General features: G+C 37.4%; 1 protein-coding gene and 1 pseudogene across 1 annotated transcript in view; one reads left to right on the forward strand and one right to left on the reverse strand.

The window, feature by feature from the left end:
• The window catches only part of LOC102263537, a 4,494-nt pseudogene extending 1,939 nt beyond the window's left edge, over positions 1 to 2,555 (forward strand).
• Positions 2,556 to 10,617: 8,062 nt separating this feature from the next.
• The window catches only part of LRRC58 (leucine rich repeat containing 58), a gene marked incomplete at its 5' end in the record, with an annotated part of 21,101 nt that continues 4,994 nt past the window's right edge, over positions 10,618 to 26,724 (reverse strand). The window contains 3 exons of the mRNA XM_014546946.1: positions 10,618 to 16,461; positions 18,902 to 19,179; positions 20,116 to 20,244. Of these exons, the coding sequence (XP_014402432.1) occupies positions 16,268 to 16,461; positions 18,902 to 19,179; positions 20,116 to 20,244 (601 nt within the window). The remainder of the gene's footprint in view (positions 16,462 to 18,901; positions 19,180 to 20,115; positions 20,245 to 26,724) is intronic.

Genomic DNA, 26,724 nt, shown 5'->3' on the forward strand with positions numbered 1-26,724 from the left:
CTGCCCCACGCTCCCGCAGGCCTCCTCGCGCTCCTGAGCCCGTGGCATGACCCTGTCACTGGCCAGACCTCCCCGTGCCCCTGCGCCTCGAGTGGCTTCTGACACTGCGTATTCGCCCTCACCTAGATTCAAGATGAATAGTGATCGAATTGCCCTGGTTGGTCAAGACAGTCTTTAATCCTGAAGGAAAAAGATGAAGATGCTCATTACCCAGTTGTGGTTAATGCCATGACCCTTTTTGAGACCAACATGGAAATTGGGGAGTGTTTCAATGCATTCCCCAATGAAGTACTAACTGTTTTTGATAACGCACTGAGAAGATCAGCCATGACGATTCTCGAGTCCCTTTCTCGGCCCGAGGGGGTCTCCCTGAAGCAGAATCTTCACGCCAGGGTATCAGGTTTGCCCTGAGCTGGTGAGGGAGCACATCCCTAAAACGAAGGATGTGGGACACCTTTTATCTGTCACTGGGACAGTGATTCGAACAAGTCTGGTGAAGATCCTGGAGTGTGAACGGGATTACTTACATGTGTAACAAATGCAAGCATGTATTTGTGGTCAAGGCTGACTTTGAGCAGTATTATACCTTCTGCCGGCCCTCCTCATGCCCCAGCTTGGAGAGCTGTGATTCTTCAAGATTCACTTGCCTCTCAGACTTACCTTCATCTCCAACCAAGTGTAGAGATGATCAGGAAATCAAAAGTCAGGAACAGGTTCAAGGGCTGGCTATTGGAAGTATTCCACGATCCATGAAGGTTATCCTAGGAGATGACTTAGTAACTTGCCAATCTGGTGATGACCTCACTGTGTATGGGGTTGTAATGCAACAGTGGAAGCCCTTTCAGCAAGATGTGCGCTGTGAAGTGGAGATGGTCCTGAAAGCCAAGTATGTCCAAGTAAATAATGAGCAGTCTGCAGGGATCATCATGGGTGGGGAGGTCGGAAAGGAATTTGAAGATTTGGGGGAACACTATAAGAGTGTTCCCTTTGCAGGAAGGAATGAAATATTGGCCAGTTTATGCCCTCAAGTTTTCGGGGTGTATCTAGTAAAGCTGCTGTGGCCATGGTACTGGCTGGTGGGATTCAAAGGACTGATGCTGCAGGAACACGAGCCAGAGGTGAATCTCATCTTTTATTGGTTGGGGATCCTGGCACAGGGAAATCTCAATTCCTCAAATATGCAGCAAAGATTACACCAAGATCTGTGCTCCCCACAGGAATTGGATCTACTAAGTGCAGGTATTTTACATGACCATTTCATTTAATGTCACTACAGAAACTAATACAATGGGTTTTTTCTTATTAAAAAGTGCCTACAATATGATAAATTTCAAGCTAATTTCTGAGTTACTGCCAAAAATGGAAGGACATATGTAGCATTTCTTTCGTAGCTCTTACGAAAATATTTTAAAAGCTCCACCATTACTTATTTTCCAAAAACTTATTCTATATATCTTTTGCATCTTAGTTTTGAATGATGCTATTCACTTTTCTCATTATCTAGTGATTATCTTCATACATACTTATGCATGAAAAAGTTATGTTTTACCTGGCATTGTTTGAGGACCCAGAGAGCAGAACATGGAAACAAATTAAATAGGAAGGTTAAAAAAAAAATCAATGGGGAAAAAATATCCTTGGGTGAGGATTAAAAAATAAACTAAAGATCAACTAACACTAGCTGTGAACCCAAGTCATCCTGAGGTCTTTTCCCATGCAAGGTTTTTAAGTACCATTTCAAGTTTCTTATACATTGGTCTATTCCTATTTTTCTTATTTCAGGATCCATTTTTGTAAATTGTATTTCTGCTAGGAAATCACCCATTTTCTTTAGAATTCCAATTTCTTGCCACAGATTCCTCTATCCTTTTAATTTCTACTTGTAGGTTTCCACGGAATCCATAATTTTTTAAATTTTTGCTCAGTTTTTTCTTAATCAGGGCAGATTTTATTAATGTTTTTCAAAGGAGGGCGTTTGTATTTCTTTGTACTTTCTGCTTCTTTTCTATTACATTCATTTCAGCTTTCATCTTAATTTCCTCCTCCTAATTTCTTTCAGTTTGCTACTTTTTTTCTAACTTCTTAAGGTAAAAACTAACTTTATTTTTGACATTATCTTCTTTAATAATGAAAACATTTAAGTTATATACTTCCTTTTGAGTACAGTTTCCTCTGTGAAATTTTGGTTTTGGTAAAAAGTGGTTTTTTTTATTGCTTTATAGATATTTTATAATTTTGTTTTGGTTTCTTCTGTGTATTGTTTATGGTCTTCTTTACACTATTTTTAACTTTATTGGATTAAGATAGGAGAATGTGGCTTTTACAATCTGTTAAGGTTTTCTTTGTGGTCAAATATGACTGATTTTTGTAAATATTCTATGGGTACCAAAAATGTTTTATTATTATTTGTTTGAGAGATATTAGATTCTATACATAGCTATTACATCAGTTTATTTATTGTATTATTTAATTCCTATGTCATCCTATATTTGTTATATACCAGATTTGTCCAATTCTGAAATAAAATAGTAGTCTTCCACTATAATTGCATTTTATCAAATTCTTTTTATACTTATAATCTTTGCCTTAATATTAACTGTTACGTTGTTTTGGTATATACACTTACACATTCTCAGTGTATGATTATCTATCTTTTTATATTTTATCTGTAGATCTTTGTCCTTATATTGATCTATTTACTCTAAGTTTTATTGCTCACTACCAATTCCTTCCTTCTTTATCATATCACACTATTATAGTTAAGCTGTTGTTGGGCTAGAGCCTCTTCTGAAGTATTTTCTTTAATTGAAAAACAAAGGTGTTAGTGTCTGACTTCTTACAAATCTGCAAGTATCTTGCTTTTCTCGTGACAACTGAATGATGTCTCAGCTGGTCACAGAATTCTTGTGTAGCAGTCCTTTTCTATCAGGGTCTGAAAATACTATATGCTTTCACTTATATGTGGAATCTAATGAACAAACAAAATAGAAACAAACTTGTAGATTCAGAGAACAAATTGATGGTTGCCAGATGGGAGGGGGGTTGGAGGACTGGGTGAAAAAGGTGAAGAGGTTAAGAAGTACAGATTGCCAGTTATAAAAACAATCATGGAGATGTAAAGTACAACATAGGGAATATAGTCAATATTGTAATGACTATGCATGGTGTCAGATGGATACCAGACTTATCAGGGTGATCACGCTGTAAGTTATATAAATTTCTAATCAATATGTAGTACACCTGAAATAAATGTAATATTGTAAATCAACTGTAATTGAAAAACAAAAAGTCTGCAGATGTTATTCTATTAACTTCTAGCTGCTGCTGATGCAGATAAGAGGTCTGATTCTGTTTGCTTGTTTAAATAAAAATGCAACTATTCGCCCAGCTGGCATGGCTCAGTGGTTGAGCATCGACCTATGAACCAGGAGGTCACGGTTCAATTCCCAGTCAGGGCACATGCATGGGTTGTGGGCTCAATTCCCAGTGTGGGGCATGCAGGAGGCAGCCAATCAATGATTCTCTCTCATAATTGATGTTTCTATCTATCTCTCCCTCTCCCTTCCTCTCTGAAACCAAGGGGAAAACATTTTTTTAAAAAAATGCAACTATTCTTTCCATATGGAAGCTTATAAAATTTATTTTTTCCTTAGAGTCCCGGACTCTTAATATGGTATGCTAAGCCTCTTGGATCTATCTTCAAGTATCTTGTCTTTTCTCTTTTTTTCATGATTTCAATAGCTTTATATGTTCGCTATGTGCTTTGAGATATGTTCTCCATTTGATCTTCTAGCCCACTAATTTAGGTTTCTACAGTGACCATTCTCTCTTTTTGTTCATGCACAGAAATTAAATTGGAAAATCCCCCCCCCTTCTTTTCCCGAACCTGAGACCCTTCAGTCCGCAGGCCGACGCTCTATCCACTGAGCCAAACCGGTTTCGGCTGTCTTTTCTCTTTTTTTCATGATTTCAATAGCTTTATATGTTCGCTATGTGCTTTGAGATATGTTCTCCATTTGATCTTCTAGCCCACTAATTTAGGTTTCTACAGTGACCATTCTCTCTTTTTGTTCATGCACAGAAATTAAATTGGAAAATCCCCCCCCCCTTCTTTTCCTTCCCGTGCTCCCTTTCTTCCATTCTTTTTTCTTGGCTCCAGAGATCTTTCTGTTTTTCCTGCACTTTTATCTATTCTTGGCATATGTTTTATCTATTCTGATTGATCTTCCTTTCTGCTTCTGAGCCCCTTTGGATATGTGATTTCCTTTGTTGACTTAGTGGGGCTTGTGGTGTAACCTAGAGGCAGTAGTCATAGACATGGAGGAAGGCAAAATGATCTCTTCTTTGGGCTCATTGTATAAAGATAAGTTGTCCACAAGACTTCTTTTGAAGCAGGCAGGAAAATATCCTGCTCCCCAGTTTTTGTAGATTCTCTCAGCCTCAGAGGCAGGGAGGACACAACCCACCATTCAGTTCCTTTCTGTCTTCCTGGGACCAGAGAAACGCCACACATTCATGTAGGGTTGAAATCAGCCTTTATTCTTAGCTCCCACAAGTTCCCTGAAAGCCAAGTTTTCCCTGAGTTTTTTGGTTTGTTCTTGCCCGGGGCATTTCCAATAATGGTTTCTCTTGTAGTCTTTGGTAGGGGGATCCTGGCATCCTTTCTTCTCTCCAGGTCGTGTACAGAGCCCACAGTCTCACTTTCATTCTTACGTCCACAGGCTTTAGCTACCATTTGACAAAAGTTTGGAGTTGCTAGTTGGAGAGAAGGCAACTGAATTCAAATTGCCATCTTCAGTGTTGTAGTTATCAACTACCTTACTAAGCCCTTGGGAGGCATGACTGACTACCCCTTTGTCCTCCATATCTAATCCTGTGACCTACACATCATTATTATAATGAATATTAAGAAAAAGAAGGAAGGGCCCTAGCTGGTTTGGCTCAGTGGATAGAGTGTCAGCCCGCAGACTGAAGAGTCCCAGGTTTGATTCTGGTCAAGGGCATATGCCCAGGTTGCAGGCTCGATCCCTAGTGTGGGGTGTGCAGAAGGAAGCCCATCAATGATTCTCGCTCATCAATGATGTTTCTATCTCTCTCTTCCTCTCCCTTCCTCTTTGAAATCAATAAAAATATAATAACAAGAAAGAAACAGAAGGAAGGAAAAGAAAAAGAGGAAGAAAGGAGGATGAGGAGAGTAAGAGAATTAGAGGAAAGCAGGACACCAGTGCCAACAATCTTCAGTGAAACAGCTGTCCTTTGAAGATTAGTTCTTAGTACCAAGGAATTTCCTTAAATCAGCATCTGCATCTAATATGACTTTCTCACCTTCCCAGCTGCCTAATTTTATGTGGGTGTGCACCATGGGGCCTGTATTTCTGGATCTGTTAGTATATAAATGACTGCCTAATTTTGTCTTAGTGCTCACGATTGCACAAAGAAAAGAGGTTAGATGCTGGCTATCTGGGGCTGAAGGACACGTATAGAAAAACCAGCCCTAGCCGGTTTGGCTCAATGGATAGAGTGCCGGCCTGTGGACTGAAGGGTCCCAGGTTTGATTCCGGTCAAGGGCGCGTGCCCTGGTTGTGGGCTCGATCCCCAGTAGGGGGCATGCAGGAGGCAGCCAATCAATGATTCTCTTTCATCATTGATGTTTCTATCTCTCTCTCCCTCTCCCTTCCTCTCTGAAATCAATAAAAATACATTTAAGAAAAAAAGAAAAACCTCCCTCATTAGGGCAATAAGCTCATTAATGATAAGCAGATCCTTCTAAATCTTTTTTTAAAAATATATTTTTATTGATTTCAGCGATGAAGGGAGAGAGAGAAATAGAAACACCAATGATGAGAGAGAATCATTGGTTGGCTGTTTCCTGTGTGCCCCACACTGGGGATTGAGCCCACAACCCGGGCATGTGCCCTGACTGGGAATCGAACCATGACCTCCTGGTTCATAGGTTGACACTCAACCACTGGGCCAAGCCGGTTGGACAAATCCTTCCAAATCTTGATTTGAGAAATGAGACATCTGCTTTATGTCAGATCAACTACTTGACCTTTGCTCTAAGATGGCTTTGGCACTATATTTCTCAAAGGAGAAAAAATCCATCCAATAACAGAGCCTAGCTCTGCCTGCAGTGTCACCTAACAGCTCATTTATTCCTCTCTGGGCCACATGCTCAGGTGACAGTGACAGGCACAGTCTGCTCTCTGTGCCCAATGGATGTGCATATGTGTATATTTGCATGGGGTATGTGTGTATATATGTATGTGGGATTGCATAAGGATTTGGGCTTAGGTGAATGTAAATAAAGATTTGACCCAGTTCAAGTTCCTTTCCTTAATAGTACCCTGAAGAGATTATGTTGCCTGAGAGTTCATAAGGATAACCAAAAATAAGTAAAAGCGTGAATCGTCTCTTTGGGATAAGTTTGTAACAATTAACATGTACATACATGTATGTGGAAATGTACAAATAATGTGCACATATAACTGCATGGTGGTTCAGGTATCAATCGCCAACCTTCCTCACTGGGGCATCCATGAAACACTCAGCCAAGCGTGGCTGGGGAAGCATCTTGTCCTTCTTTCCTCTTCGTGGACACATCAACTCCTGCATCTATGTCAGTCTGCCTGCTTACTCGTGGTAAATTTGAAAGCTTCACTGTCAAGAATTCTCTTTTCTCAACTTATCACATCTTGAGGTCCACTTCTTATATTACTCGATTTATGTCTCAACTGTATAGAGCTGTGACCCTATTGTTCTCTCATTTTCCTCTTCCTAAGAGGTATGGCACAAACACAAGGTAGAAACTGTTGGAAGTGTGACTCCCGTGTGTATTGACTTTTATAGTGGCAGAAGTTTGGGGTTGGGAGAAAGGACAAAGTACCAAGAGGAAGGGAGCAGTAACACTTTGCAGTGAAAGGCACAAAAACCATACAATGGGTAGTGCATACGTGCATGCGTGTGTGTGTGCACACGCACACGCACGCACTCACACAATACACTCTTACTAGTGTCACTGTGCCTCTCTGCTGACATCAATAATTTAAAAGTTGGCTCCCTATCCAGTCTGTCTAGAAAAATCACAAGAAACTTAAGAACTATTCTCTCTAGTGGCAATTGTTAAACTTCAGAATTGCTGAAGAAATAAAAAATCTTCTTTGAGGTATTTGAAATAGAATAGGTCTTACCCTGATGGTTGAGTTGTCCTGTTACATAAAGTGGTGTGATAATGACTTCTCAAACTCTTGCTGCTAAATATTTGATTCTGAGATCACTTAGAACCAGAGAAAAATCCCAACAGCAGGCCAGGGTGAAAATGTAATTATAGTTACACCACAGCAAAAGTCACAGGCATCTAGTAATCATCTAAGTCATTCTTATCCATTGGTCAATTACACACATGCCTTTCTTTTATGAGACGCTGTCCTCAGCAGAAATAAAAAGCCGATTGTTTCAAAGCTGCCATTGACGCGTCATCCACTATAACAAACCCCGGGAAGGATATAAAGGGTAGAATTTTAATTGCAGATTCAGGGGCAAAGCTCTCACTACTCCACTAATTGCCCCTGGCTGCATGTGCATTAGCTTTGGAGGAAAGAGTAAAACACCTAAACAGAGTTGACTAAAAAGGGTGTGGTGAGTGATGCAAGAACTTAGATATATTTTAGAGCTACAAAAATAGAAAGAAGTTTTAAGCACAGATAATTGTAGACTCTTAAAGTTAGGAAGAGCTTTGGAAGTCATTGTCAAGGTTACAAAGTTTAAAATTAACAATAAGGATAAAATTTTAAAATTGTAGAAGCTTTCTAGTTGTAACATAAGTTTACTTTCCAAGAAGTTAAACTTATTTCACATATCTTTAGTTTAGCTTTTAAAACATTTGACTGGGCCATCCTTTCATGAATATTTCTGGTCAAATTGATCTGTTTGCTGCTTTTGTGTTCCATGGTTCTGATGGGAAAAATGAGACATTTTTGGGGTCTAGCAATCTGAACCTGTGCCATTAACCCAATACACATTCTTATTAGCCTATAGTCTAGTCCAGGGGTGGGCAAACTTTTTGACTCGAGGGCCACAATGGGTTCTTAAACTGGACCGGAGGGCCGGAACAAAAGCATGGATGGAGTGTTTGTGTGAACTAATATAAATTCAAAGTAACCATCATTACATAAAAGGGTACGGTCTTTTTTTTTTTTTTTTAGTTTTATTCATTTCAAACGGGCGGATCAGGCCCGCGGGCCGTAGTTTGCCCACGGCTGGTCTAGTCTCTGCCCCTTTAATTGTCTGGTCCTGGCAAGACCTGTTTACTCCCATTTTAGAGAGGCCATAAACTATTCCCAGACAGAGTTATCAGTGCTGGTGCCAGGCCAGGCCTTTAGTTGTGGTCTCAAGGCCACAGCACATGGGGCTCTTTAAGAACTTGCAAAGGGGACCAGAAAAACCCTTATTTGGGAGACAAAGAACTGGAAAAAGTATAAATAGGGAAAGCTTCCTCCATGTTGGCTGCACAGTTTTCTCTGGGCCCGCATGTAATAATAATAATAATAAAGTGTAACTCCATTTCTCTAAGGTTTGCTTGTTTTTTTTCCGGTCTTCTGCAACAATTCAGCAGATACTCTTAGTTGCAATTGGCTTCAAAATGGACAGTCAGCTTGACTATATCATCTTACACCCTCAAAACACTTTCAGTTCAGAAAAAAAGTGACTGACAGGGAGATACAAAGCGCCTGGTCTAAAGTAGGCATTCAATTAAAAAATTATTTTTTAAATAGATGAATGGATTCTAACACTAGCTCTGTCACTATGTATCTAAGAGAACTTGGGCAAGTCGTTTCATCCATCATTTGGGGCCCATTTCCTTATCTGTTAAAACCTTAGTCCACTGACTTCAAGTTACCGAGACCTTCCTTAAAGAATTATCACGCTTGTTGGGCAACTGTAGGGGAGAGCTTCTACAACTACTGATGCTGACTCCACTTCTAGAGATCAGGTTTCAATTGGTCTGGGGATGGGGCCCAGGCATTTGAATATTTTGAAAGTTCCCTTGGTGATTCTATTGCACTAGGGTTGAGAACAGCTGCCAAGAATTAACCTTTCTAGGATCTTTCCCTTCCTGTGCAAGGCTAATTCATCTGCTTAGATGGCCAAAATCTGACCCTTGTTCCAGGTTCCTCTACTGGGCAGTGCTCCAGGGTTTAAGGTTTGACCTGACCTCCATTGGATCTGTAGTGCGTTCAGGTCAGCCTGTGGAATGCTTAAGGCTACACAGCCTCTGCAGGGAGTCTGACTTAGTTGGTTACATTCAATTTAAGTAGATAAGAGGCTCAATTCTCGATATGATAAAGCTGATATTTAGATTCCTTTCTCTAGTCTATGCCAATTTCTTAAATCGATTTTAAATTCAGAGGAGGAAAGAGTGTGATAAACCACACCAACAAACTACCAAATCTAGTCCTGACTCAGTGTCATGAGGATTAAATATGGTAGGTTTTTGAATGTGCTTTGAAACAGTATTAAGCCCCCAAGATGTTTACTCTTATCTAAGGTTTCCCAACATCTAAAATTTTGAATACACTGAGATGTATGCAGACAGCACCACTTTGATGCCAGTTGGCCTATTATATTGCAGCACCAATACTGGTACTAATTTCCTGTAACATTACAGAGGAGTAAGGAAAGGAACGGGCATACTATCATGCAAACAGCATTGAAGTAGGAATCCAGAGGCTTGGATTTAAGATTCAGCCATGTGAAGTTTTGGACAAGTCTCCCTGGGCTTAAATGTTTTCATCTCACAAACGAGTGACTCAATTTCAGACCTTTAACGTTTCTTTTAGCTCTAACATTCTAGGGAATGCTGGCAGTGACTGATGTGATGGGACACATCCAAGTCTCACATATCCCCTGGAAAGTGTGGCTTCCTACAGAATTAGACAAGGCATTAAAGAAAAAAATGTCCTTCTGACACTTGTTCTAAAGAGAACATCCCCAACTGGACAGATTAGAGCAGTTTTATCCGCAAGAAAGCAAGATCGGTTACACCCAATGTTTTTCTCTCTTGTGCCCTCAAATTTCTGAGCCCATCTTCACTAAAAAGCCTTCCTATACACTAACCAGGGAAGTGTTGAGCTTTTTCCACTTCAGCATATTTAAACATTAGCTGTTTTGCAAAGAATGTCTTTCCTACCCACTCTATTTTACAACTCATAACCAACCACAACAGTCTTTCAAATTTTGTAATCTAGAAAAATGTCGGGTTTCCATAGTCACTAAGTTAATGGCACTAAAGAACAATACTAAATACTATAATATTAAGACTGTTCAGTTAGTTCTACGCTACTTAGTATTAAAATTGTTGGATTCTGGACTAAATGTAAGAAGGTACCGACCTTAGTTAGCAAAATGACCTCATTTCTAATTAGAGCATGCATCCATAAATCTGTTAAGACTGGAAGAAGAAGGAACTGGAGTAGAAAGAGATCTGGTATAATTCATCTCTTATCCCTTGCATCTAGCATAGAGAGTAAATGTTACTATACACTTAATGTGTATTCATGTACTGAGACAATTCAATAAACAGATGAGCAATGATATAGCAAGTAATCCAGGCAAATACCAATATTATAAGGATTTTAGTTTTTTAAAAAAATAAATGCTTGTCAATTAAAACTAAAATACAATTACTTTTCCAAAGTATAGAATCAAATTCCAACAACACACTTTTAATACAACACAGCAAAATGTTTGATATGGCAAAATTCACACAGAGGGTTAGTTAATACAAGATCACATTCTTTTGTGTGTCCTGGGGGAATAAAGGAGGTAAAGAATTGAAGTAGCTTAAAATATTCTTTTTAGAGCATTTACCATTACAAGGTAATATAGAAATTTGATGCAATAAGTTGTATCTTGTTCTGAAAATAAATTGTAATTATCGAATCATGTTGCTAAATTACATTTATTATTACCAGTTTTAAATATCTATATATATACCTATATAGATATTCCTAATTCACAAGATTTCAAATACAGAAAATTTAAAAATCAGATAAAAAGTAATTTGACTAAAAGTACATGAATTTTCAACATCCTTTGTTTATACTTTAAAGTCCCAAACTTTATAAAAAGTTAAAAACTGATTATTTAAAATATTCCTCCCATTATGTTTTTGTTTCTCATGAATATGAAGTGGGCTCAGAAATACAACACCAATTGTAGGCACACAAGTCTCTCCATGATTGCTGTAAAGTGATTGCTGAGTTTAATATTCCTTTCCAATAATACATCAATGTCAACCATTTAAGTTAGTGAAAAGATTCTCTTAAAACATCAGTTACAGACAGAAATACTAACCAATTTAGTAATGTTTTTATAGTACCAGCAATAGAGGTGTCAATCTTATCCTATTTTCTTCCCCAGAGATTTGGAATAAAACAATTTTATCCAATTTATCCACAACCAAAGGAAGAAATAAGTTGTTGAATGCAATTTCTCCAGGAACCATGGCTTTCTGGTATGACAGTATATAAAAAACTTTCATTAAACTAAATGCATTTTAATATTTACAGGATTGAATACTATCTCTTGTGATAAAGTGAGACAGAGCAATACTAGGTAAGTCTAGTAGCACCCAAATCAGTATTACCCTGAAAATGCTCAATAATGTGCAACATGTGTTATTAGTGAACTGTTATTTTCTACATCATTCTTGGCAAATATGGACCAAGAAGAGAGAAAAAGAAAGAAGATATTTACATGCAAAAATATTAAAACATATACACCCTCACCTTCAGCCTAGTATTATAGATAAGCCACTCACAAAATATGGTAGGCCTCATGGCAATAGTATCTTTATATACTATTAATATAAAGTTGATTAGAAACTATCACCCCTTAGTGTTAGCAGATAAATTTTCTTTATAAAATAATATAAAAGAGAACATACCTTTGCACTGATTGTATTTATGGCTTTGACCTTCTGAGAGAATGCATGCCTGGGATTCCCTCTCCAGAAGCCCTAGACTCATAGGCATTAGGCCCTGTTTAGCGAAAGGAATCCCTCAGGATCACAGTTTTTCTCCCTCAAGTCAAGTGCAAAGGGTGAAAAGACTGTCATAAACAACTTATTAAATTACCTAGTTCCCCCCAAAATCTGGATGTAGACTGGAGGATATAAGGCACATACTTTTCTGAGCTGAAGACACTGCTACCTTTAAAAAGATCATGACTAATGAAAATACAAAATTGGATGCTATTACATTCATCACATTAATGTTACAGAGTATAGTATTTAATACAGACAGTGAAGGTCAAGTGCTTCTTTTCTATACAGAGGAAATCAGAACTATGTATTGCAGATCATGCTGCCTAAAAACCTATACAGTAGCTTTTACTGTTGTTAAACGCCCAGCTCACTATTTTGAACTAAATGGGTAGTAATAGTTACACCACCACAATTAAATCTGTTTTGGATAAGAAGGGGTCATTAAAAATTAGGTATTTCTGAATGCAGCTTAATTTTATATACTCATACTATAACTGATATAGTTTAGCCTACAAAAGAAAGGTCTTATTATTCAGAATAACTCTTTATATAAAATGCTTTAAAAGATCAAACTTTATTTGCAGAAATTATGTTTTGTGGGTGTTTTTTTTTCCATAGTGCAAAAGTAAACATTAATCAAGACTGTACCACAAATTCCAGGTTAATGAGGTATTACTTACTCCCTTTGGAAAGAGCAAGGTTGGCTATAGGAAAATCTTATTACTTGCTGGCCCTTCATTATGGAGGAATGTGGGCAATATCCCAATAGCAGAAACTAAAGAAATCAACGAGAAAGGCTTTCAGATGGTAGTCTGGCAACTTAATTTTAAAACAATTCACTATTACTTTAAAGAACTTTCTTTGCTCAGGGATATCCCTGGTAACTTCTATTTCCCTGCCCTTTGTTGCTTTAAAAGATTTCTTTCATTTCACACTCCAGCAATGAGCCTTTTCCCTCTTTCTTGTTTAAAACTGATATTCACAATGTTTGTGTGGAATTGGTCTGCAGTGTTATACTGCACTAGTGTGAACTGTCTCTAACTTTTATTTACATCAATACAAAAATTTCTCAAATTTGAGTTACAATTTACAATGCAAGTCTTTTCTTTCAAGTTTCATAGCCCAAAGTTCCAGGTATCAAGAATTTTAGTAAGAGACTCCTCTGGCACACATTTAGAAGTAAAATATGAACGGTAACCCCCCAGACCTATTTTCCCTACTCAAATACAGGGAATACTGACAACCCTGACTAGCTTGTCCTTAGGTCAGCCATTCTCTGGCACCATGAAAGCAAAATTTTCCTAGTTCCTAAAATCCTAAGACTATTTCACCTCTCAGTTTCGTGACACTGAGAACTGTATTCTAAGGATAAAGATTACTAAGAATGTTCAATGTATCCATTTCAATTTTAAATATTAGCACTGAAGAATTTCATTCCAAACACTTTAATGCTTTGGCTAAGTAGTTTTATCCACATAAGTTTTGGTCACTAAAATTGTCCAAGTAGAGCTAAACATACTTATTTCACTATGAAAATTAGTGCATATTCTATACATCTCAAAAGATAGTTAAAGTTTATTAACTATAGTTTAAACACAAATATGTGACTTAACAACTAAAGAGATATAGACTATCATTTTAAATACAGAGTGAGCTAGATGATTCGGGAGCTGATTATCTGGTTTCTAGAATATCAGGTCCCTTATATCTCACCTTCTGGTTTAATTTCTAGTCACCGAGAAAGGGAAGATAGGGGGAAAAAAACAGGGGGAAATCTTAGGAATTAGCAGCTCTTATAAAAGGTTAAAAGGTAAAAAGCTCTTGTAAAAGATTTTTTAAAAAGATAAAACAACTATAATGTAGATTTCAGTAAAAGTCACGAAAGACAGCTGGACACTGATCTTAGGTTTTCAAATGTACATATAGAGAACCATAGCAAACATTTTGATAGTTTGCTATATACATCTACATTATACAGCAAAAGCTAGAAACTGTTTCTGGTTAGACCTATTTACGCATCTGTAAAAGCTCAATCAGTGCATCTTATTTCTGGGAAGCTGGAAAGAGGTATGTAAGGTTGAACACCATATTTACATACCTATCCATTTTTTTTTTAATTTTTTTAAAAAGATTAACTCTTAAAAGATTACCCAAGCTGTTACTTAGGTGAAGCTTGTAATAAATTTGAAAGTAAATTGAGACATTTAAGCCAGAAAAATTTGGTCCTATTCATTTGAGTATTTTACTATGAATACATTATTTATTTTCTATGAAAATATTTTATATATCTAAACTAAGTCACTTACAAAACATTTTGAGTTTGCCACTTAGGTACTACCTAAGTCATCTTTACTATTCATACGTTTGTAGTATATAACTTGCTGTGGTTCAAATGGAGAAGTAAATAAGACTTGTTATTACTTCCATTGTAAGACATAATCACCCATGTATACTTTGCTAAGCAGTAGAAATATACTAGATTACGTCCATAGACATAGAAAGTTTCTGAATCAAAAGGAAAAAAGAATCTTACTACATTATAACAAGGGGAAGGGATTTACTTTATAGCAGCGTTTCACAACTGCAGTCATGAAACTTTCATGTTGTTTCATGAATTAACATATAATAAACAGACAAACCCTAAACTACCCTACAGTATATTTTCTTCTAAAGTAAAAAAATACTACATATGACAAAAACCTAATACATATACATATTACTGTAAAACAATCTGCTTTAAGAAATGATGTGCCCATTCATGAATGCAAGTCAGAAGGGAGGCCACCTCCTGCTTGCAATGCATTTCTGATTTGCATATTACTGTATAGGTAACATTTACCAAACATCATGCTATTATAGATTAATGATCTAAGATTGCTAGTATGTGTTGTGTATCTTATTTTATAATACCAACTTGTTACTGAACTGTTACTCAATTTTTATTGCATATTAAGCTGATTAATAAAAAGTTGGTCATTTCCAATAGCAAGTAATCTGTAAAAGCATTTTTCTTCTATACTTTAAGGATTATCTAATACTTTTTTATCAATATAAAAAATATTTAAAAAATATTCCATGGTTAAACTGATTTTGAAAATTGTTCTATTGTGTACAAACACGACTGCTGCCCAAATTTTATTTGGTTTGTTGTGATGTTTTTCTAGTGTTTTTTTAAAATCTAGAGAAAGTTATAGTTCAGTACACACAGGCAATAAAGTCATAACTGACTGTTAAAATTTTTAAGTCATTTTCCCACTCCTTTGTGCAAGATACAAAGAAGCTTACATAAATCTCTATTCTGTCCAAAGAAATCTGACAAATTTTTTTTCAATCAAAAACTATTATTCTCTTATGATGAACAGAGTGATCAAGAGTGAGGCCTCTCATTAAGTGTAAAAGTGACTTGTGAGGGGTTTACTTCATGTTTAAGCAAAAAATGAAGGTAAGGTAGTAATGAGCTCAGGTGTCAGATATACAGTTGTTTACCTAGTTCTATTAAAGCATATTTCAGCATTCTGCATAGTATGGCAGGCTATAGGCTACTCTGGCATCATCTCTTGCATAAACTTCCAAATCCTAGCTAGGATTTAAGGCACTATAACAGTCATTGCTGGATTACCTAAGGGTAACAGCAATCATATAAAATAAAGGAGCAGAACTGAAGAGTTTTAAAATCCCACATAAGGTTATATCCCTTACTTTACCAGATAGTGGGGTCAGAAAGGTTAGGGCCTATGTAACCATCTGTGAGCTTATCTGAATAGCTCTGTAATTTAGACATATGGGCAATATATGAAGAGGGTTAATTCTATTATGGTATAATGTTCAACCTAAACCCAAGTACAACTCTGGTAATAATTACAGCTTTGATCATTTATTTCTTTATCTTAATTGTTACCACTCAAGGTTTATTATAGCATTGCTCTTCAGAATGTTCTAGTCTGCTGTGGGAGTTATGCAAAACTTGAGCGAAAACTGCAAACAATCAGCCAAATTTAAAATGGCCATTCAGAGTGAATTACATTTAAAAAATCCAAACATGGAAATGGACTCATTCCTGCTGAATGGGTAGATGATACATAAAATCTTTTATTTATATCACCTCTGACTCTTTCATGGACATTCAAGACGAAGATAATGTTTCTAGTGAACCTCACAGTCTACTTTCTTTTCTAACAACCTTTTCTCAGTCTTTTAGTGTTTCACTCCACGCTGCACTCTTCAACCAAGAAGAACTTTCTGCATTCTGTGTGCGGCAACACTAGCTTCGTCCTCCGAGTCAGATTCGCTCTGGGATGTGGAACTGCAAGGCGAAGAGCACTCTGGTGAACACAAGTAGTGCATCAGGGGGAGGCGGTACTTTCCACAGAAGTCCACAAATTTTATTTGTCTGACACAGCAGTCAAAGTACACTCCTGGAGAGAAGGAGGAATAAGTATAAAGTAATCATTACAAAGCACAGAATCAGTTTCTTTTGCAACCATTTCTCCAGCATTATGAAGCAATGTCATGAACAGACTTCTCTGTTGTGAATCTTAAGCAGAACTAGATGTTTCTATAGCTGTTTATAGCTATTTATAATGATTTGGCTGCAAAGAGGCGGCCAGATTTACCTAAAAGGGAGATGGTATTAAAAGGACACTGTTTATTTAGCTTGTTTTCTCTGGGTGATTTGATAGACAGTGCCTGATAATACTACCCTACTGTCAAGAAACTTAAAAAGCCTACAAAACTTCAAAATTTACAGAAAGGAGACAACTTTTGGTATCGTTCTTTATGTTTTGAGAAGCAAAATAAAAAGAAAAAAATGATATCTTACATTTCCACAGGTTCTAACTCTACACACTTCAAAGCTGTTTCATGAACGGTCTCAGTATGTGATAGGGGGCAAGCTGGGCTGAGGGACCACCCCCTCCAGTGCACAAATTTTTGTGCACCGGGCCTCTAGTAGTTTAATAAAGGAAATTCAAGGTATATTACTTTGAACAATTTAGGAAAGTAGAAAAATGCAATAAACTGGTCAATCAGTATTTATATACCCTCAAAATATGTTAGCTTCCTAAGAAAGTAACAAAATAAAGCATTATAGAGTTACCATGAGTTAAAATAGTACAATATTATCTTGTCATTCATAAGATCTCAGACTACACAGAGAAAATGTCTCACAAAATATATAATTACTTTTGCTTAGAGTTTAATAACTAATGAGTCTGGGAGGGGAAAATGTCAATGGTTCATTTTATATATTATCTTAAATTTTAAACTAATAATTTAAAATGCATTTTTGTTCCTAAGATAAGTAGCAAATCAGTATATTGAAGAAGTAATTCAGAAACAAGAGAAAAAGTGAATTCTTGTAGAGGTCCATTTCCAGAAAAGGATAGATTTAAAGAGATTAGACAGAGACTACTGAGTCTGAAGGCCTGGTGTGAATGTTGTCCCTTGTCATTGTTAAAGCCAACTTAGGAAAGAGAACCAAAGAAAAGTGTAAGCAATTATAATTTGGCACAGCACAGCAATCTATACTTCTAAGAGTGAGTGGCTAGAAAGGCTCGAATATTGTTCTTTTTGAACCAACAGTGTCTTTTTTCTCTTGATATTCTTTGAGGAACTTAAATGATTTTCTCCTTTTTAATAAACCATATAATGGTTTCAAGACATGATGGGACTTCCCAGAAAAATCTCTGATCATAATTATGTATCATTTCCTCAGCACCTACATTTATCCAACAACAGTAAAAACCTTTCTGTACCATCAAATTGAATTTTTTAAGTAGCAGTCTTCTATGAGGGAGCCAAAATAAAATGACCTATCAGTCACCAACTCCCACTCACACTCCCTGGCACTCCATGCCCTTCATAACCTACTCTCAATGAATCTTTTATAAACTCTTTTCTCTCATTACTCCCCTAATTGTACAACTGAGCCAATTACTCATTCAACATTCTGCTCCATACTGCTGTTTTATCTCCAATTTTATTCTTTCCTTCTGAAAAGTTTCTTATCCTCAATCTTACCCTAACAAAATCCAACTCATACGTCAAGAATCACCTCATCTTTTCCAGATGTAGTTAAATGTACTCTCTCCCTCTTTTGATTTCCAATACTACACTGAATTCCTACTTCACTCCTTACATTATAGCATTTGTTTCATTCTCTCCATATACTCTAAACCGAAGAAATTTTGAGCCATGGATTTAAAAGTACATAAAATTCCAAGGTACATTCTGAAATTGGCACACATTCTGCTCATTCTCATATATCTTGAATCATACTCTATAAAGGTACTGGATACTCAGACTGGTGATTCTAAGTAGCTAAACATTTTAGAGATTCTTTCTAGGCAATTAGGATTGTTATGTTTCTTTTTTTAAAATATATATATATTTTTAGTAATTTCAGAGAGGAAGGGAGAGGGAGAGCGAGATAGAAACATCAATGATGAGAGAGAATCATTGATTGGCTGCCTCCTGCCCCCCCGCTACTGAGCATCAAGCCAGCAACCCGGGCATGTGCCCTTGACTGGAATGGAACCTAGGACCCGTAAGTCCGCAGGCCGATGCTACTTTTATGTTTCCTCTCATTTTACAAATCTTATGACAGTTCCAAAACAGGATAAGACTTTCTGAATGTTTTCCTTGTGTATGAATCATAAAGGACTATGAAAAGAATAGAAAGAAAAGAAAAAGAATCAAATCCAGAGAGGGTCTTAGTTTCTGGTAAAGGGGTGAAAGGATGAGAGAAACAGAGACTAATTGCCTTTCTCTGAAAGAAGACAGCTAATGAAAATACTGAGATCATCAATTTTGAAAATAGCTAACTGAATGGAAAACAAGGACACTAAATTAGCTTACCTCCACACTTTGGGTTTGGGCAATTGCTGGCTAAACTCAAGTATCTAAGAAGATTCCCAGGAAGATCACAGGGAGTGTAGGAAATATTTCGAATTTTAATAGTCCGAGCAGCTAATTCCAGGAGAGTCGGAGGATCATAGGTTAAATCTCTAACAAAACGAACAACCAACGGATTTCCTCGCAAACTCAATTCTTCCAAATGAATAAGGTTGAGGATCTCTCGAGGCAGGTATGTCAGCAAGTTATTGTGAAGACTGAGGGATCGAAGCGAATGCAACCTGGAATGAGTGCAGTACAAAAATCAATGACAGTAAGCAAGATAACTACCAAGAAAGTTAAGTTCTTCACTTAACTTGATTTCCCCATAATGTGCAATTAAGATTAGGTCAATGGAAATAAAATTTAAAAGTGCTAAAACTAGATCAGAGTACAGATTTGTAAATGTCATGATGGGCTTTTGCCCATGGAATCTCAGACAGTACAGAATACTTAAGAGAATATTCTGATGTACTAGATGAAATATAATGCTAGATTTAAACATTTTGGGGGGATGTTTTATCAGATAACCAAAAAAAGGAAAGATTCTAAATGCAGCAGGAATCAAGACCCTTCACATTATCTCGTTAGGATAGGAATGCTTCATATAAAATTAACAAACTCCCATAAAAACCTGGGAAATCTCTGTCAATGAATACCCTATTTTTTATTACAATATACAAATATTGTTAGAAATAAACCACAGCCTTTAAAAGTAACATTAAAAATAAGCAACCCCATTCACAGCAAACATAACAGTAATTCTCATGTAACATCTAGTTCTTTCTACCTATAAAACATGTGGGTGAATGCCAAAACAGCAATTCCTAAGCATGTATCTCTATCTATAATAATAAAAGCCTAATCTATAATAATAAAAGCCTAACATGCAAATTAGATTGGACAGCGGAACGACCTTCCGGATGTCATTCCAGACAAAGCCGACCTTCCGGATGTCATTCCAGACAAAGCCGTGGCGGCAGTTAGGGGCAATGAGGCAGGCAGGCGAGCAGTTTGGGGGCGATCAGGCAGGCAGGCAGGCAGGCAAGCGGTTAGGAGCCAGCGGTCCCAGATTGCAAGAGGGTGCAGGCATCCTCCCCCCTCCAACACCACCCCCTGTGCACAAATTTCATGTACTGGGCCTCTAGTGTATACATAAGCTTCTTGAAACTACTCACTGTGAAAGCTGAGGAGGTACACTTTGAATTCTGTTGTCACATAATACCAAGTAATTTAGAGAAGGCAGATTTGCTAATTCTGGCGGGATTTCTTTGATGAAGTTTCCTCCAAGATATAAACACTCTAAACTGCAAAGATAAACAAAAATAAAAAGTAAATAAACCAAAGCTAGATAAGATACTCCATTTCCTTTATTACAATGAACACATTTCATTTATTCATTCAGCAAATGTTTTACTTAGGATCTGCTATATGCCATACAGTCTCTAGAGAAGTAATGCAATCTTCAGGGAGCTTATATTATAGGTAAGCAGATAAGACACACCAATATTAGGCAATATTATCAATACTACCTGTAGGGAGCAGCTCTAGGGTCAAACCTCAGGCTGACCTGTGGCAGGGCCACAAACAAGTCTCAGCCTGGAGAGCAGAGCTCTCCTAGCATAATTAAGCCTGAACTTGTAGCCCTCCCTAATTCCTTCCTAAGTAGCTAATGGGCTGTGGTGGGCTGTGGGAGGTGCTGCAAGTGTTGCCAAAATAAGAACATTTGTATACATGTAAATCTACCCTTGTTTTAATCAGACTATAAAATAAAGCATCGGCTTGTAGTCTGGGTCTTCCGTGTCCTCATCCAGGCATGGGAGATCCACTGAGCCCCAGCTGTATTCTCGTCTGTCTTTTCTTCAATCCTTCACCACCCCTCCTCAGGTTCACCCTTGGCCGTGCTGGCGCAGCACAACTACCTAGTGGTTTTATTTTTGTTTGTATTTATTTCATTGAATCCCAGCTCTACCACTTACCAATGCAAGAATTTGGACCAGTTATTTAATGTTATGCTCCAGTTTCTTCTTTAAAGTGGAATAATGTTATTATATATCATGTTAAGTACCTAGCCAACAAATATGAACCAGACACCTACCATGCACCATTCTAGGGAATTTAGTGAAAATAAAACCAATTACTTGACCTTAAGTAGCTTACATTCTAGTGAGACAGACAATAAATCAATGAATTTGTATATATTTTGTCAGACAGCTTTAAGTACTATAAAGAAAAAGGGAAGTAACCAGATGTTGATGAGAGTGATATTCTAGATGGGGGGGGTCATAAAGGGTTTCCTGTAGGAGATGACATTTGAACAAAGATTTGAATGAAATGACTGAGTACAAATCCCTGAGGTAGAAAAATGCCTGTGTTATAAAAGAGCAACACAGCCAGTGTGGGTAGATCAGGGAGCCAAAGGCGGGACAGTGATAGTCACATAGGTCAGACAGGTAGTCTAGGAAGGGCAGATCAGGTCCTTCAGACCTCAGGAAGGACTTTGAATTGTATGAAGTTGTGCTCTTTACAAGAGTTACACTTACAATAGAAATACATTACATTAAAAGTGAAGGGATAAAAAAGCACATCTCCACCATTTCACATCTGGACTACTACAATAGCCTCCGGTCTTGAGCTTCCATTCTTCCCATCACACTCCCTTCTCACTTCAGCAGCTATTTTCCACACAACAGCCACGGTATCCTTCTAGAGCAGCCATTTCCAATGGGTCTACTACAAGAATTTTAAAAACATGCAATACCTGACTATTTAGTCAGGGGCACTGACCTCTTTTCCCTTAGACCAACGGTTCTCAACCTGTGGGTCGCGACCCCTCTGGCGGTCGAACGACCCTTTCACAGGGGTCGCCTAAGACCATCCTGCATATCAGATATTTACATTATGATTCATAACAGTAGCAACATTGCAGTTATGAAGTAGCAGCGAAAATAATTTTATGGTTGGGTCACAACATGAGGAACCGTATTTAAAGGGCCAGAAGGTTGAGAACCACTGCCTTAGACTGTCAAATAAAAAAAAAAATGACAACAGCCAACACAATAGTTGCCATCCCGTGTGAATGAATCAAAATTATACTTTTTTTAGTCAGATTGGCAAGAAATATATTTTTTGGTGTGCTACAAAATTTTAGAAATTAGTTTATGTATGCCATGAGATAAAAAAGGTTGAAACTCACTGTTTTAGAGTATAATTCAAGTATATCCTTTAGAAATTCTTTCAGCAAGAGCCCACCTTAGTTTTTACCTTTGAGTCCTTCGTCTCTCACATTTTTATCCCCCCCCCCTCCTTGTTAAGTAATAAATAGGTTGGCTGGGCATTAATTTCTAGGTTGACAGTTACTTTTATTAGCCTAGGACAGTGGTCGGCAAACTCATTAGTCAACAGAGCCAAATATCAACAGTACAACGATTGAAATTTCTTTTGAGAGCCAAGTTTTTTAAACTTAAACTATGTAGGTAGGTACATTGTTATTAACTTAATTAGGGTACTCCTAAGCTGGCCTTTGCTAAAAACATCCTCAATCTGATTGAGGTACATTCGCTGAGGTCGACCCCTTCCAACTCTCCCATCCACACTCGTCTTGTATACTTGTTTTGTCTATCTCCGTTCCGAAAACCGACTTCTGTGCATGGGCCATGAAGTTTCAATCGCACTGTACGTGTGCACCCGCACGTGGTATTTTGTGGAAGAACCACACTCAAGAGGCCAAAGAGCCGCGGTTTGCCGACCACTGGCCTAGGAAGTTACTGCTCCATGATCTTATTTTAGCCAGTATTAGCATATTGCTCCTTTGTAGGTAATCTGGTGTTCTTTTTTTATTAGAAGCTTTTAGAATCTTTTTTATTTATTTAACCTGATTGTTCTGAAGTTTTATCATGATCAGTTTGAAGTACTCTTTTTAATTGTGGGAAATTTTAAACCATTATTATTTCAAACACTCCTTTCCTACATGCTCTCTATTCTCTTTCTAGAATATCTAATAAATAGCAGTGGAACTTCAGAATCAATTATCCATGTTTTTTAATATTTCTTTTATTCTACAAGCTATCTTTCAGCCTATTAAGTTCATAATTACATTTTTTCATTCCTAGGAATTCTAACTAGGGTTTTCATAACTGTCAATTTTTAAACTTCTTATTCTTGTTTCATTGATGAAGTTCCCTCCTTTACCTCTGACATTCGAAATCATGCTTATTGTAAAGAGTTTTGTAGGTAGCCTTATTACATGTATTTTCTAGGTTTAATTTCTTCCATTTGTTGAATTTCCTATCTTTACTTCATTATCTCGCCTTCCTTTATGTGTGGTGATTCAAAGTTTTGTCATTTTAAAAACATACTAATGATACTCCTTTTCTATTTCTGACTGCGTAAATCTTAGATTTATAATGCTTAAAAACAAACAAGTTTAATTCCAATATGTTATTTTTTTGTCTTTCAAATATTGTATCAAAAATCAACTGTCTGTATACAAGACTAAATTCACCTATACGTAAATGTTTAAGCACTGGTCTAAAAACTTCCTAGGCAAGATTTTTTTGGGCTTAACAAAAATGGTCTAAATTCATGTTCAGTTATTCAGAAATAGCTGTTTTTCAATGATTAGAGCGAAGAGAACAGAATAGAAAGGACACATATGTAATAACTTAATAATAATAAAAAAGAATCAGAATAGAATATTTGGAGCCCCCCAAACAGAAACTACTCTGGAAAAATAATTATTTTAATGAGAAGACTATCTGGAAAAAAATATTAGCTAACTTGGAAGTCTTTTTATAAAGGATTAAACCGTTAAATAACTTGCATTATAGTCTACTGAAGGAGAAAAGAAAATGAATAAAGGGGAGAGTGCATGAGAGCAAATTTAAATATTGTCTTTTCTATTTAAGTAACTAACCTAGATAAATTAGTGTCTGGTGGTCAGTTACTACTCAATGACTTTTTCTCTCAATATTTTGGAGTGGGTTGGGAGGCATACAGACAAAGGATGCCAAACCTTAGTAGTTACTGTGACTTGGCAGAGAAGAACCTGATGTTCTAAAATATAACCAAGCCAATGATTTCAAGATTATATCATTCTCTTTTGCAACTGATGGGTGTCATTAATCAGATTACACAACCAGCACATTAAATGTACACTTTGAAACTCAAATAATTCCCAAAGTTCTAGGAACATGAAGCCTTTAAATTATTTATAAAATTAAATTTCCAAAACACACTCTATTGTTTCCAAACCTACTTTTCTGTAAAAACGTAGGAAAACTATTGTTGAATTTAAAACAAAACTGTAGTATTTAAAAGTTCTTATGTTTGTCAGCACTGCACCTCTGCTGATCAGGCTTGGAACAATTCTATTCTTTCAGTGCTGGACAGATACAGAAAACAGGAAAATCATTCACAAAATTTACAGAATTCTTCCTTTCCTTTCTGTTTACCATTAACAGACCATCCTTAGATTTGTTTCTTGAATAGTATCTCAGTTCTCCAATCCTTAGCAATACTGAAGTAGGTGGCTTTTCTCTAGCAAAGGCCAATGACCCATTGAAAAAAAATACAGTAGGGTCCCTTAGTGCCAATCAACTTTAATCACAGATATAAGTAGAAAATGTTTTTCTTCTCCATCCAAATAAAAACGACATTACTACTAAATATAACGAAAGTATACATTAGTCCTATAATTACTGTTAAAGGGAGATGAAATTACAGTGAGACATGTTTGTAGACAAAAAGGCAGAAAACAAACAGAGAAAGAACCATATATGTATGGATAAAGAAAGTAATTTTCTAGAGATACCATCCTCATATTGAATTATTTTCAAACCCTATCACTGACTACAGGCTTTTAGAGTACATTATATGTTCAAAAGTAGAAGCACAAATGGAGGAATCATCCCTTGGTACTTGCCCCAAACTAAGGCAATAAAAGAAAGAAATCAGAAGGAAGAAGTTGAGAACCAGAGAAAAACTCAGTATGTGATTCTAAATGGGAGAAAAACATTTTTATTTAAACTTTATCACTTCCTATTTATCATCTGGTCCAGTCACTTCTTTTGTAAGATACCAATTTATTAGCTTCAAAACACTCTAGGGCAGCGGTCGCCAACCTTTTGGACCTCACCGACCATTAGTGGTCTGCGGACCATCGGTTTCCAACCGCTGCTCTAGGGCATTAATATTTACCTTTGTTTCTATCACAAGTCTCTTATCTTCAATTTCTAAAGCCACATCAGACAGTAAGAGAAGGGTCATGAATAGAAAAGGGAAGGCATTACTTGAGAAGAAAATACTGAGAGATACGGTACCAACTGAAACTCATTTGTGCTCAAACCTACTCTCCAAATGCATAGAATCCTGGATACCAAACAGTCCTGAAGCTTTTGCTTTTTAAAATAACTACTGGGCGTTAAGTTATTAAGCATCTGAGCTAATTGAGAGGAATAAGTTCAGATGTCATATGAAACAGGCCAAAATACTAAATAACTTACTTTCAACATTATAAAAACAAAAATAAGTTTGTCTATATACTAGCCAAAGAGGTATTATACCTACTTGTTGGAGAATAAACTCATACTTTGATGATTAGAATCTACATCCACAACCTTATGGTTCACACTGAGCTTAATTTACTCCATGGGAATGAAGTTAATAAATATAAGATTTTCAAAAAATAAAAATAAATATATACATATATAAGATTTTCAGCATCTACTTATTTGTTACTAGTGGCCCGGTGTATGGTTTCATGCACACTGAAAGGAAATTAGAAGAAAGATTTGTGCAGTAATTACATTACTGCAAAAAAATTACATGTCAAAATAGTATATATAATATCTATATATTCCATACATATAAAAGCCTAAGCAACTGTCCGACCGGTAGCTATGACATGCAATGACCACCAGGGGGCAGAGGATTAATGCAGGAGCTGCTGAGCTGTGGAGACTTGGCAGCTGTGGTTCTCGGATGATGCCCCCAGAATGAGAGGAGGGAGCCTGATTCTGGGGTGTGTCACCCGAGAACCGCCCTCTTGCAATCCAGAACCCCTCGGAGGATTTTGGAGAGCCAGTTTCAGCCCGATCCCCACAGGCCAGGCTGAGGGACCCCACCTGCCGGAGGGACCCCGTTTCACTCTGCAGACGACCTTCGAACTGCGGTGCCGCCCCAGGTGTGGCCGGCCAGGGAGGGACCACAGGAGGTTGGCTTCAGGGCATGTCCGGCCTGTCTCGCCCAGTCCCACTCCGCCCCACCTTCTAATTAATTTCCTTTCAATATGCACCAATCTATGCACTGGGGCACTAGTAGTATTATAAAATTAATACATGCATGCAATTGGCACCAGTGAAAACTTTATATGTATCGGGCATGCATGAGTCAACGTTTATTTTTAAATTTCCAGTGCACGTCATATGTACTGGCCGGTAGGTTGGTCAGACATCCGGACAGACGTACGGTGGGACGTATGGTCGGTCACTTAGCCTTTTATATATATAGACTAGAGGCCCGGTGCACAAAAATTTGTGCACTCGGGGGGTAGAGGGGGGTCCCTCAGCCCGGCCTGTGCCCTCTCGCAGTCTGGGACCCCTCAGGAGATAATGACCTGCTGGCTTAGGCCTGCTCCCGGGTGGCAGAGGGCAGGCCCAATCCCTAGGTGCAGCCCCTGGTCGGGCTCAGAGCTGGGCCGATGGGGGAGTTGGGGCGCTGCCCCCTGTCATGCACAGAGCAGGGCGGATCGGGAGGTTGCGATGCCACCCCTAGTCACGCTCAGGGTA

This window comes from Myotis brandtii, unplaced genomic scaffold, assembly GCF_000412655.1.
Source record: "Myotis brandtii unplaced genomic scaffold, ASM41265v1 scaffold46, whole genome shotgun sequence".
NCBI lineage: Eukaryota > Metazoa > Chordata > Mammalia > Chiroptera > Vespertilionidae > Myotis > Myotis brandtii.